Here is a 13615-nt window from a genome sequence, read left to right on the forward strand (position 1 = left end):
AATCATTTTCCTCCAATGACGACTTTTCACTTGCAGAAATGGTCCTGTGTGATTTCCAGGCTGTGATATAAAAACTAGTTCCTAATGGCAGCGACTCACTCAGTAAACATGTGTTTCCTTCACCAACCTCACACACAGATCCAATAAGATCAGGAAGTGGGCAGTATAGTACAATATGTGTTATTCTGTGCTGCACTGCCCAAACTAAAGATCTGCTGAAGTGTTGGAAATGATCCAGATGTTTATTTTGGACGATACAGCAGAAGATCAGACATGAAAGTGGAGATAACACAGAAGACCTGCAGCAAAGGTCAGAGGTCAGACTGGGCCCCTGGATTCAACAATGAGCCAATGATCATCAAGCAGTGACTAAAGCAGAGCCCTGACCTTCTGACATTCATCACACAGTCAGAACAAATGTCTGCTGATGACTTCATCTCATGAAACGACTGATAGATGTCAGTTCATTGATCAGCTGAGCTGCTGATCTTCATCGTCACAGAAACATTCAGCTTGTTTCAATCAGTAAATAACTCCCACTACTCCCAGTTTGAACTGTTCCCACTCAAAATGCTGTGAGAACAATGATCATTGTAGAACTTCACAAACATCACGTGTTGTTTTCCACATGTAAGATCAGCAAACACACAGAAACTTCCTGTTGCCACACACGGCCTCTAAAATCTCTTCCACGCTTTCTGTCTGAAGTCCACTCTCTGTGTCGGATCCACAGGAAACAACAAGATCTTATTAACATGGTTTTCAATGTGTCTCCTTCCAAAAAGTCCAACCAATGAACAAATGTGTGTATTTGTGGAGGCCGAACAAAAGCATGACACATTTCTCTGTTTCTATAAACTGGAGTCAAACACAAACATGAAGAGTTTCACTGACAGACTCCAAAATGCCCCCACAGTGGATCAAAGGGAAATCCTACAGTGTGGCCAGAGACTCTTAATGGCTCCAACATCAACACATCCACAATGTTGGATCCAGTTCTGCCTCACAGAGTTACTAAGACACACCCTCTGCCAGCATCACAACAGCTCCACCTGCTTCACCTGCCTCCTCAGCATCTGTACACCTGAAGAGAAAAGAAAGGCTCCAACAGCTCAAATCTACAAAGGATTCATGAAGTTTCATCCAACAATAACATGTTTGCCTTCCACAGTGTGCTGTTAGACACCACTGTACCTCTGCCATTTCAAAAAGAGCAGCTTGGGAACATTTTGGCTCCAAACACTTTGTGTTTAAGTTCTTTGTTTTCTTTGTGAAGCCGACAACATCTGGAGCTTTGTGACTCATAGAAACATCATTTTGTTCTTTAGATGACAGCAGATTGGGACTGAATAATCAATCACTATCAAACCAATAAAGACAAACATGCTGATTTTACAGGAACTTTGTTGGAGAAGCTGCAAAGACATGAAACTGGTGGAGATCCCAAACCAGTTGATAGTGCTGGTTATTCCAAATAAAGCTGTTTCCCTTTGAGATGAAATGACTTTCTGTCCTGATATATAATAAAGATGTTGTTGTTTTTGAGCCCCTGTATTAAAAGTAGTTTAAAGTCAGCTTGAGTTTGATGTCTTTATGTCAAAGCTGCTCATGATGTTGAGCTGCTGATGGAATAAAAACAATATAAAAGCATGTAGTCCAGACTTAAATGCAGCCTGTTGTTAGCTGAGGTCCACACACAGTGTTTGACAGTGTAAAGTGTGTGAAAGGGCTGCTGGTGGAGCTCACTAGGATGAGCAGGTGACCACGAGGTGGAGAGCAGCTGGCCTGGCTTTGACCCGGGCCACGCCCCCTTTCTCTCTGCTTTGCTGTCACTTATCTTCACTGCTCTGTCCAATAAAGCTGAAAAAGGCCCCGAATCAAAGAAATCTGCTGCAGCCTCTGAAATGTCTTCTGTTTCCTTCCCGACGGCTTTTTCACCGTCAGCCCATCAGACAGTCCAGCAGCATTTATGATGATGTCATGATGTTGAAGAGGCTGCTACGGTGGCCTCCCATGACCCCCAGCCTCATCACAGCTGAGATGCAGACATTTGAAAACATTCAGCAGACAACTGAATAACAGTCCAACACAACAGTCTGTGTGCAGACACACACTGACCTTTCATATAGTCAAACACAGCTGGTTGAGTCATTTCTCTGTGAGTCTAAAGTGAATCTAGTATTTGAAAGTCCACTTCCTGTATTTGTTGTTGAAGACTTCTTCAGCTTCTTCTCAAGGACATCAGCTGCTTGTTTGGCAGCAGAGGCAGTTAAGAAGCTTCCTGAAAAACACTGAACAGTGAGTTCACTGTGGCATATGACAGATTCAGCTTTCTGTGTGCAAATGTGTCTGTGTCGACCTTTCAAATGCTGTTGAATCCAAAACATCAGCGGCTCCTCGGCTGCTCACTTCATGCACTTCTGTCTGTGTGACAGTCCAATGACATCACAGCTGTTTCCAGCCCCAGTGTCTCAGGACTGGACACCTTTAAACATGTCGAGGATCAAACAGCGTCCAGCTAAACACACATGAAACTATCAGAGCTGACAATCATTCCAATAACATCTAATGGTTCATGTATGTAGACACAGGACTACAAGGAAATGGCTCTCAGCATCTGGCTGTGGGAACACATGAGTCCCTGTTTGTGTTCAGATTGTGTGCATGTTTTAGACGTGTGTCACATGTAGAAACACAACAATCCCACAATGACACACAGATGTGTTTGACACAGCTGTGCAGCTGTAAGTTGTTTCTAATGATTCATTGAAGCTCTTCTAACATTCTGGAGACGATCAGTACATGAATCTGTTCAACACGACAACAATTTGACTTCAGTGTGAACGTTTGCCATTAAATAACCTTCTTCATCCAGCTGACAGCATCTTCATCCTATGATGTGAACAGTTCCTCCTGTTGATGACAAACCTCTGACAGGATCTGCTTGAGGAGCTTTTTCATGTGCAGCTCTCTGAGCTCAGGGCTGAGCTGCTGTTTCATCTTTAAGAGCTGCTGCCTCCTCGCCGGACTTGTTCTCCTCTTCTTCTCCTGATGACACCATTTCTGCTTCATATTAAATTCAATAAAGATGCTGACATGTATCTGTAGCAACAACATCATTGAATCTAGAACAACTGGAGCCAAACCAGTGGCTCTGCTGGGATCACTGGTGAGCCAACACTTCCTTGTTGATGCAGATTTCAGGGCTTCCTTTTGCTCCTCCGTTATAACTGTTCTCTCTTCTCAACACATGATGACACAAAGGAATCAGCAGTGACAAAGATGATGCTGAAGAGAAGCACACACTTCACACATATAACAGAGCAGTGCAGTTACACACACCTCTGCTCGACATCAGGCCTCAAACAAAGACACAAAACACTAACTTGACTCTAAACAGAAGAAACGAGCAGCTGTTTCTGTTCTGTGCTTATTTATATTTGACACACATGCTTCTCTTTGTGCAAACACACATCGCACTATAAGGGTAACCTCGCACACAATGATTGGACAGCACAGTGATGATGCTGGGAGATCCTATACGCAGCAACACAGAAACACTGAGAACTTTAAACAATGATGGAAAGTGTTATAAATGACTTGTTGGCCTCTGATCTGTCACAAACAGCTGAAACGTGTCTCTCATGAGTCACATGAAGGTTTTTGACAGAAAGGACAAAAAGTAGCTGCAGTCAGTTTGTGTCATTTTTATATTTATTCATCTGGGAGAAAAATCTGAGGGACATTAAAATGTGTTTTCAACAGAGACAAGAACATGAATATAACAGAACAGGTAAATGAACATGTTTCAAGTAAACAGCTGGACTGATCAGGTCCAAACACAGAGTGATAAACTTGTCAAACAGCTGTCATATCTTTATATAGAAGCTCTTTATAAATGCTGCTCACTGCAGTCTGTTTACTAATAATGTCAAAGTGTTAGAAACACAGAAACATCAGAATGGTCTTTGTTCACAGAAACCTGTCTGGGATCCTTTGTTGTTCTTTTGATGCAGAGTTACATTATAAATATAAAGAGTTATTTCAGAGTCTCATCAGTTTTCCTGCATGTCTTTATTTAACACATCAGCAGGGCTGAAGCTCTCATGTTAAACACACACTGATCTATGGACACGTTCATGTGTTTCTAACAGAACCAGGCTGTTATCAGCCTGCACTAACATTATGTCACACACACTGAATGTAACAGTGACAGTTTACATCATCACACAATCAGCTGTGATTGTTTCACTGTCATCAAACGAGTCAACAGGAAGTAGAATCAATAGAAACCAATCATTTACTGACAGCATGTCTGATGGAAATAAGTGCAGATTATGTATGAAGTCTAACTGCACACAGTAACTGTGTTACAATAAGGACTTAACAGCGCCCTCTGCTGGAGTGTTTCAGTACTGCGTTAACTAGAATACACCACCTCCTCCTCACACCACCTGCTACAGCTCTACTCTTCTATGACTACAGTCATCCACAGCACTGATGTGAGGTCACATGGTTCATATGTAAGGAGCACAGCTGACCTCAGGTCAGTTTAATGACTGTGAGCAGCAGCTGTGTTATTGTCACTGTGACAGGGAGACACTCTCAGACACAGCGCTCATGTCAGCTTGTTCTCATGCAGGAGGATCAGGAGCTCCATGTTTGTCTTTCTGTTTGAATCATGATGTGTTTGTGCCATCAGAGTCTGTCATGAGTACTCAGGGTTTCACAGCAGCTCTTCTGGATGCTGACGAGGACTCCAACCTCATGTTTCACCTCTCTGAGCTTCTGATGTCTGTGAACACTCGTGTTTCTTCTCTGGGCTCATCTGGACAAAAACACCTTTCTGTGTTTGGCTGCAGCCTCATTCTGACTGACAGGAAGTGTGTTATCCATGAGCTGCACTTCTGTGAGGAAGTTTCCTGCTGTGTTTCCTGTCTGTGGACAAACACGAGTGTTCCAGCTGAGGACTTGGTTCCTTCCACCTGTCCATACAGGACATCACGCTGTCTGCAGCTCTGTAAATGCAGCTCCAGGTCCTTCCACGTGCTGCTCTGTATTTGTGCAGTTTGTAGTGTGTCCTGGGAAACGTAGCACACATGGTGTTCTTCTGCTGTTTCCTCCTTTCACTGAGTGTGAAACACTGACGCTGTGCTGTTGTTCACAGAGGGGAGCTGATTCTAGCTGCAGCTGGACTCTGTCATCTAACTGAATGTGTTGGTGCTGATCACGGGGCTCTGAGGGGGGAGCAGCAGGAGGACTCTGGATGCTGACGTCAGTGTATCTGTGGAAGCTCCCACAGCGTGTCTGTCATTCAATATTGTGCTGTATATTGTATCTATGCAAAGATGAACAGACTGTGTGTTCACTGGTCTCTGTGCTGCAGCTCTGATGTCATCATCACTCCCTCCTCCACCCTCAGCAGTCCCAGCATGCTGCTGTGGTGCACCCCACCCTCACTCTACACCTGAGCCACAGACCACACCCTCCACCTCAATATACACCACAGTTTTCTCTGCTGTGGAAATGAGATCAGGAGGAAATCATCATTATTATTATTTAATAAACGCTCACATTAATGTGGGCTTATTTGTTTCATATTAGAAACATTAGTTGAGTGTTTTTAGTATAAAATGGTCAAAGTCCCTCTTTTTGCTCCTCCTCTCACCTGTGGATGGGCGGTGCTGTTACCGTGGTGACAGCTTGGATGTGTTTCAGTCCTGCCTGGTTATCACTGCAGGAATCTTTCACATTTATTACAGGTAATAACTCTGATTTTTCTGTGTATTATGAACCAAATGTATCCTGATACACACAGAGATGGATGAGCAGAGGGTTTTTTTGCAGTTTATGTAGTTACTATGGACTTAATGCATACATATTATTAAAATTAGGGCTATAACAGTTGTATTGATGTATAGCAACTTGAAATGCTCCCACAAATGGCTCCACAGCATGTAAAAATATAACAAAAGCTCTGGCGGACTTGGTTCTGTGGTCAGTCTTAAAGGGTGAAGTTAAACTCTGTAATCTTCACTGTGTCACAGAGTTCAGTGAGTCCCGTTATTCACAGTATCAATCAGATCATCAGAGAACAGCTGATCAGCAATCAGTGGTGCCAACAGCGCCTCCTGTGGTGAGAGGATGCAATAATGCAATGTAGCATTTTTCCACTCAACACTTGCAGTCATGGAAACTGTCTGTTGGATCTGTGTGACGTTGCTTTCTTGGTTAGAGTTCCTCACAAATGTCCAGATGATTCTTCTAATGAGGCGTCGACCATGTTTGCAGCTCTTTGGAAGAAAACGTCGCCCTTTGCCATCCTTACTTTTCTTTGACTTCTTCAAATGCAGCTGAACTCCAGCTGGTATTTTCTTGGACTTTGCAGCTGTTTCTGGTCATCAGTTCATTCCTGCAAACCTCTGAAGCTGAACAACAATGATGCTGCATTGCTGGCTGATCCCAAAAGGTTGATTCTGTTCATCTGGACGTTTTCAGAAACGTTTGCTCACTGATCAGGTGACTTCTTCAGTCTCAGCTGACTGCAGCTTTACAAGCTTACAAACAGCACATTTGCACAATGACTGAAAGCAGCAGCACCTGATATATATGATACTAATATAATACATATACATATATAATCCATACTAATGATGAAGGAACTGAGCTCACAGTCCATTGTTCATTCAGTGAACTACTCAGTTTATTTTGGGCCTCAGAAATGCTCACTCTGTTTGTACATCACTGTCAGCAATAGACTCATTCTGCTGTGTGGACAGGAACACATGTGACATCACTTCCTGTTTGTTTGTGACTGAAGAAGTTTACAAGGAATCATTTAGAAGAGTTTCAAACATCAACTGATTGAATCCATGAATCTGAAAACGTGTTTGTGAGTGAAAGAGACAGACATGTACAGACTGAACTATCTGTTCAACAGTCAAAGTGTTTCTGTAACAGGAGACACTCTTTACACTCCACTCAGCACAGGGACACTGAGGAACCAGACCAGACCATAAACCCAGGATAAAGAGTTTGAGTGAATGTGGTGTTGAAGGTGTGGAGGTGGATCAGAGTGTCAGAGGAGACTCTGTAGAAGGACAGAGTGCCAGCAGGACAGTCCACATACACTGCTGCTCTGTTAGAGACAGAGGAGGAGGAGGAGGAGGAGATGGATGAGTTTTGTATGTATCAGAATCAGAATCAGAATCAGAATACTTTATTGATCCCTGGGGGAAATTATTTTTTGTTACAGTGCTCCATTTTAAACCAACATTAAGACAAGACAGACAATACGCTAACTAAGAATGTATTGTGTGTAACACAATAATGTGTTTAATATGCAAAAGAAGAAGAAGAAGTAAACACATATGGGACAAATGGAGACCATTGCAGCTCATCCACTTTGTCACACAGTAACAGTATAACTGGAACACATTTGCAATTTAGATCCAATGTTTCTGAGAGAAAGAAAAACTGATAGAGATATATGCATGTGTTATTATATTTATGTGTCCCAGATAATTGTTTTTCATCTAGTCATGGGACACCCACCCCTTCCTCCCAAGTTAACTGCAGCCAAAGCGAGCTAGTGGGGGTATTTAGACACTCACAACCAGTGGGGTAAAAAGAGCAACCAAGAAAGTGGCAGCCTGCACGGCCACAGATGTGCTGGAGGAGCTAGAAGCTCTACCCATGGAGAAACTCCTGGAGAACCTTGCTAAGCCTAACAGGGGACAGGTACTTCTGCCCAACCTGGCAGCCACAAAGTGAACTCATTTAGGTAAAGATAACCACATGCACCTAACCAGCCTGCACCAGCCTGACATTTCTTCCTCCTAAGTAAAAACCAATGGATGGATTGAACTTAGAGTCTCAGCTCAGTTTTCTATTTTGACCACCTACACCCCAAGATACTCTTTTAAAAAGTGTTGTTTTCAGATCCCTTTGAAGTTCATAAAGGGCCTGTTCATTTTCATTCAGATGTTTTATTACATAAATGTTACTGTTTTCTTTTGATTTATGCTCCCACTACACTGCACCTCTACAAACAACAATGCCACGGACTGTCAGCTGCTTTTACATGCTGTGAACATGAGTAGGTTTGATCAGAGTTTCAATTATCAAAGAAAAGACAAACTGAGCAAAAAGAAGGAAAAAAAGACCAACTTCTTCCCAACTGACAAGAAAAATACTCGTCATGTTTTCATAATAAAGGATCAGGCTCCCCATTTATGACAGCTTGGACCAATAATGTATGTTACACTGATGCTACTGTAGAGACAGGGTCAACATCTCTATTTAAATATAATTAATTTCCAAAACACAATAAAAGTTATACATGAATTATTCATTATTTTTACCATTGATAAAATTCATGTATACTAATCAAAGTTATACATGAGTAACGACATTATTAATAATGATTAATAATAATAATTCTAATGCCAACATGATGACTGTTCATAGCTCCTGCTTTGAAATACTGAACTTAAACATTGACCTGATGAAAGATCACAATTCACAGTGGCCCACTGTCAGAATCATTCTGAATATAAACTCATCGAGTTAATCTGAACCTTTCTCAAATGTGCTGTGAATAAATGCTGCTGCAAGCCACTGTGGGAAAGCTGTGTTATTATCATGGAAACATCTGTGACACATTCACAGAGGACGAGGACACAAAGGGACGACACGCAGAGGCTGTGTTAAAGTCAAAAATCCAAATCTTTAGTCCTAAACAGGCAGTGGTTACAAACAGGAAGACGAGCAGTCCATTAAACAGTCTACAGGGTCAAACATACAGAGAATTCAAACAGCTATTAAAAACAAATAACTGGACACTGAAAAACTTCAGTGATGTGTGAGGCACCAAAGGGAAGCAGCTGAGTATATTCAATGAATTCTCTTCAAATACAAAGACAGAAACTCCTACAGGCAGCATGCAAACTGAGCAGGATACACAAAGATCAGAGATTACAAAATAAATCAGAAAAGGATTTCAAACTTACTGAGAGCAAGGCCTCTGTTACAAATCTGTCTAATAGAGAAACATGCTGTACAGATACAATACGGTCAGTGTTCATGGTCATTTAAAAACTGGCTCTACCTGAACCACTTCAATATTTTATGAAGTCACTGAGTCGACCATTTCTACAGTTTGTTTCCTTCATTGCAGTTAGAGTGCGGCTGGTAAGGATGAAAACACACACAGAGCGTAAATTGTCTTTGTTAGTAACAAACGTCAGCAAAGAAAAGACAAAACACACAAACACTCTCATGATATTCATGAATCATTAGAAAGCATCCAAACATTCTGCTCGTGGACTTTTACAGTCTTATTTGCACTCGCTCATCTTCATAATCATCCTGATCAATACATGACAGGGGAGGCTTTGAGGTAGGCGGGGCTCTCTGCTGATGTCAGCATGAAAGGCAGGACCAGCGTCTGCCACATGTTGGTGAAACATCACAGTACACTGGCGTGGTTTCCTTTCCAGATGTTGGACGTTTGACACTTCAACGTTGAGGCCAACAAGAAGACACAGTTTTGGGTCGGGTTGCTGCAGGGTTTCTAACTGAGCAAAAGCAGAAGCACACAGACCAACAGGGATCAGATGCTGAGTGTTAGAGGAACATCTGTGCTGATCACTGAATGCTGCTGTGCTCTCTTGTTGAAGTTGGCTGGTGGGACAGTCTAATAGTGATATCCTGCCCATCGGAGGAACACTTTTAAAAACACATGCAATACTTTGTTTGTATTACAGTCACAGTTTATGTTATTTTTGTCCTTTAAAAGTGTTGCTGTACTATAAAGTCCTATAATTTGAGGCTAAAATGGCTCAGAGAGTCTCTCTCTCAGAGGATCTCCTTTGAAAGTGGAGACGGCTTTATCCGCTGATCCACGTCACTTTACCTGGATGTTTTCTTTGAAGCTGGATGAAGACTCCTCTCCCTCACTCCTGCTGCAGCTGTGTGGTCCAGTTGGCCTCTGAGGTCACAGTCAACATCTGTAGCAGAAGAGGGGAAATAAAAGTCCAGGTCACCAAAACTGGGAGCTTTTCCAAAATAGAGCGTAACTGGACTTTTTCAGCCTTACAGGCAGATAGTCGTCTGAAGCTGCAGCTTTTTCTTTTTAGCTTTTTCCAATCTCTGCTCTCGGCTTTCTTTGAGAACATGTCTGCTTTCTTGGCATGGGTCTGTCTGCTGTTGGTGAAGAGACTAAATCCACATACTCGCTACTAAGATCTCCTCAAGTAGTCTCAACCAGATTACAGTTTAAGAGTAAATGTCTCCTGAGAGTTTCACCTTGGGGAGATGCTGTCTTGCTAACATGCAATCATGAGCATTAATCTATGAGGTGAAAAAGTCATTTTAAAAGCTCCAGCCACAAGTTTTATTTCATCTGTGTTTTGGTCAGAGTCCCATCAGACCTCCAGAATGGTGTCAGAGTGTTTTCTATCCACGTGATGAGCACAGGTCTCAGGTCCAGACCTCCACGGGCACCATAGCCTCTTTGGAGCTAATAGGTGCAAGAAGGTTTTGTTGGGATAGGAACTGAAGAGGAAACTGACGAGGAAGGCAAGGATCTTCTTCAGCTCCTCCGAGCCGGGACCTCTTTGTGTAGGCCAGCATTGGCCAGGTAGCCCTCCAGCATCGCTGGATGGCCGACAGTGGAAAACCTAGAGGAGTAGGAGAGAAACAGCAGCTTGGAGCATGTCTTTATACTGTTTAGTTTTTAGAGCCACAGACTTTCTTTTAATGTCATTGTTCAGGATCTATGACTGATTATGTATTTATTGTATTCCTCCATGACTGTGTGACAGCAAGTGGAAAAAACCAGCTTCACCTTTGTTGATATGCTTGTAATTTTAATATTGATTAAATGGCCCATGAAATAATAGAAAGCTCATATATGAAAATGTATTTTAAGAAGTAAAATGTTAATCTGAGTACAAAGGAGTACACTCACCTTCTGGTAGATGGAGGTGTAGCGAGTGCTGGTGAACATCCAGGCCTCCTCGTAGAACTGATCACTGATTGGATCCAAAACATCGATGGAGGATCTGTGTAAGCGCTGAGGATCGTCCTGATGGACAGAACAGAAGGAGAGTGAGACAAGTGAAGATATACTAAACAACACTGTGACATGAACTGAGCCACACACAGTTTGATTCACAGGTGATTGACACATTATTTGACCACGAGCAATCTTTTCTGGTTTGACGCCGTCTTTGTAGCCAGAAACCAGCTCTCTCCTCGGCTTCCTCCACTACACGCTTCCCCCACGCCAGTCTCCTCCGTCACTATAAAGGGGAGAGTCATGAGCTCCATCACCCTCACCTGTGCCGTCCAATGTCCCGCCACCAGCCTCCACTGCAGCAGGCCAGAGACCACACCCCTGCCACAATAAGTAAAAGTATATCCTTGCTGTACCCTTAATGCTAAATGTGCTAAATTAACCGCTGCCTTTGCCCCTTTGGGATTATTCTTATGTCACTGGGATGTTGACCTTTGACCTTCACATTAGAGAGATGGGCAGACATAATTAGTGTATGAATTTTAAAGTAACAGGTAATAAAGAGAGTGCAGCAAATGTAGTCAGGTTTATTACTCTGTATCACACATGAGTGCCCGAGGGAGGCGGGGCTGACTGGGGAGACACAGGAAACAGAGAGACAGGGCTGACTCGACATGAAACGATGAAACGTGGGACACGGGAACAGAAACTAAACACAGGCTGAAATGAACACTGAGGGAGGGAGAACTAAGATTACTGAGAGCCTGATAAATAAGAAGAACAAAAACCAAGAAAAACAAGAGTCAAAGAAAACCAAAAACACAAAGCATTGGGCCAGGACCCACTGCTGTGACATTTATATGTGATAAAAACATTAAAAACTGCTCAGATGTTGAAATCTTTCTACGTATACTTTAGGTTCAGCTCTCCAGCCTGGCATTTGGTTAAGCATGATTCAAACATTTGATTTTGTTTAACTGGTTTTAATTATAGTTACTTTTTGTGAACATTTGTTGCAGCATTTAAAAATACATCATTTATTTTCAAACTTTTATTTGATTTAGAGCATCATATTTGACCAACGTAAATGTTTTAATTTCATATAAAATAACTGAAGCAGTGAACTAAATATCTGAAATCTTTCCTTCCTTAAAAGTTATAATCCTACTTAAGTTATAGTGCAAACGCTTAAGCAACAAATATACTTGATGCTAATTAATTAATATTTCCCTTTGATGTTGCAACTATGCGGTCACTTCTGTCTTTAAACAAAATAATATTTTCCAGTTACAGAAATCATAAAGTCCAAACTAAAGTGCTACTGTTGCTATATGCATTTTATATAAATCATGGATGATGGTCCTGACATGAAGGAAGAGAAAGTTACAGGTTGCATCCTTTGACTTTGTCTCCGTGCCTTTGGGCGATTTTCAGAAGGACAGATGTTTCTGTTCAATTCTTAAATCAATTTTTTCAAACACAAACACTATTTTAAAGCTTCTAGAGAGTAAAATATTCATGATAATTATAATAACAATAATAAAAACAAAAGCTCTCAGATCCATCAAACCAAGCAGCAGAAAGAACAATAACTGAAGAGAAAACTTTAACCTTGTAGACTTCATTATGTTCCAGCTGCTCTACAGACGCTGTGACCTCGAACTTAAGCAGGTCGTAAAGTATGTGCAGCTCAATAACTTCATAATCAGACCCTGTGGTATTTAGGCAGCAGAACAACTAAGAATAACAACTACAAATAATGTTTTTAGGTTTCTGTTGTACTGCAAGGTTCTGTACAGGAGAACCAAACCAAGAGCAAATATTACGTCTCATTTACACCTGAGCACGAAGAGCCATCAACATTTAGCAAATTGAATCATCTTTGTTTAGATGCAAGAAGAATCATATAGAAATGAAAAAGTAGAAATAGAAATCCAGAGCAAAGATATCCTCTAATTCAGCGTAGCACATGTGCAGCTGCTGCGATTCACGTAAGCATTCGGCTCGTCGCTGTTGCAGATTTTTCTCTCGCTGTTCTGGCTCACAGCGCTGCAAACACAAAAATAAATATCCCCAAAGGTGTGAAAGGGAGCTAATTAGTAAGAGTATTGTTACTCTCCGCAGGAGTAGTCCAGCAGTAGAAATCAGTCCAATAACAAGGTGTGTAACATCTAGCAGGGTGACAGAAAAACCCAGGGTAACTTCTAAGGACCTCAACGTCTCTCTCACATTGTGTTTTTTAAACATGCTTCCATTTGTCACTTCAGTCTTTACTCTGAAATACAGGAAGAGAAATCATGGCTGAAACAATTTCTCATGAAACCAGGGGTGTGGTCCAACAGTCAGTTTGGTGAGGAAGGTTCCTAACTGAGAGAAGTGACCCAGAAGTATCTGTGTAGCAGCCACAATGAATCAAGATCATGAGCTTTATTAACTGATCAAAGTCTCTTCTATCATCTTCTGTATCATTCAGTTTGCATTGGTAATGCCCATTATTGTAATGCTTTTTTAAGACGAGCAAAACTTTATTTCACTTTGGGTTAGCTGGGATAAGTGATGGATGGAGGGAATTTTACTTCAGCCACAGAAATCCTA

At 41.7% G+C, this 13615-nt stretch overlaps 2 protein-coding genes across 2 annotated transcripts in view; one reads left to right on the forward strand and one right to left on the reverse strand.

Annotated features, from left to right (window-relative positions):
• The window catches only part of LOC147337001 (protein NLRC3-like), a 618167-nt gene that overhangs the window by 318604 nt on the left and 285948 nt on the right, over positions 1-13615 (forward strand). The gene's annotated exons all lie outside the window — the stretch shown is intronic.
• LOC147337011 (phospholipase D1-like) lies at positions 8423-11601 on the reverse strand. Its single transcript, XM_086287255.1, has 4 exons — positions 10973-11601; positions 10434-10682; positions 9917-10010; positions 8423-9578 (listed from the first exon to the last, which is right to left on the reverse strand). The coding sequence occupies exons 1-3, from the start codon at positions 11192-11194 to the stop codon at positions 9957-9959; spliced, it is 525 nt and encodes a 174-aa protein (XP_086143381.1). The 5' UTR covers positions 11195-11601; the 3' UTR covers positions 8423-9578; positions 9917-9956.

Source organism: Aulonocara sp. 'chitande type north' Nkhata Bay, linkage group LG3 (genome assembly GCF_057382095.1).
Source record: "Aulonocara sp. 'chitande type north' Nkhata Bay isolate Kocher_YH1m ecotype deep benthic linkage group LG3, A_spYH_male_GT1.1, whole genome shotgun sequence".
NCBI lineage: Eukaryota > Metazoa > Chordata > Actinopteri > Cichliformes > Cichlidae > Aulonocara > Aulonocara sp. 'chitande type north' Nkhata Bay.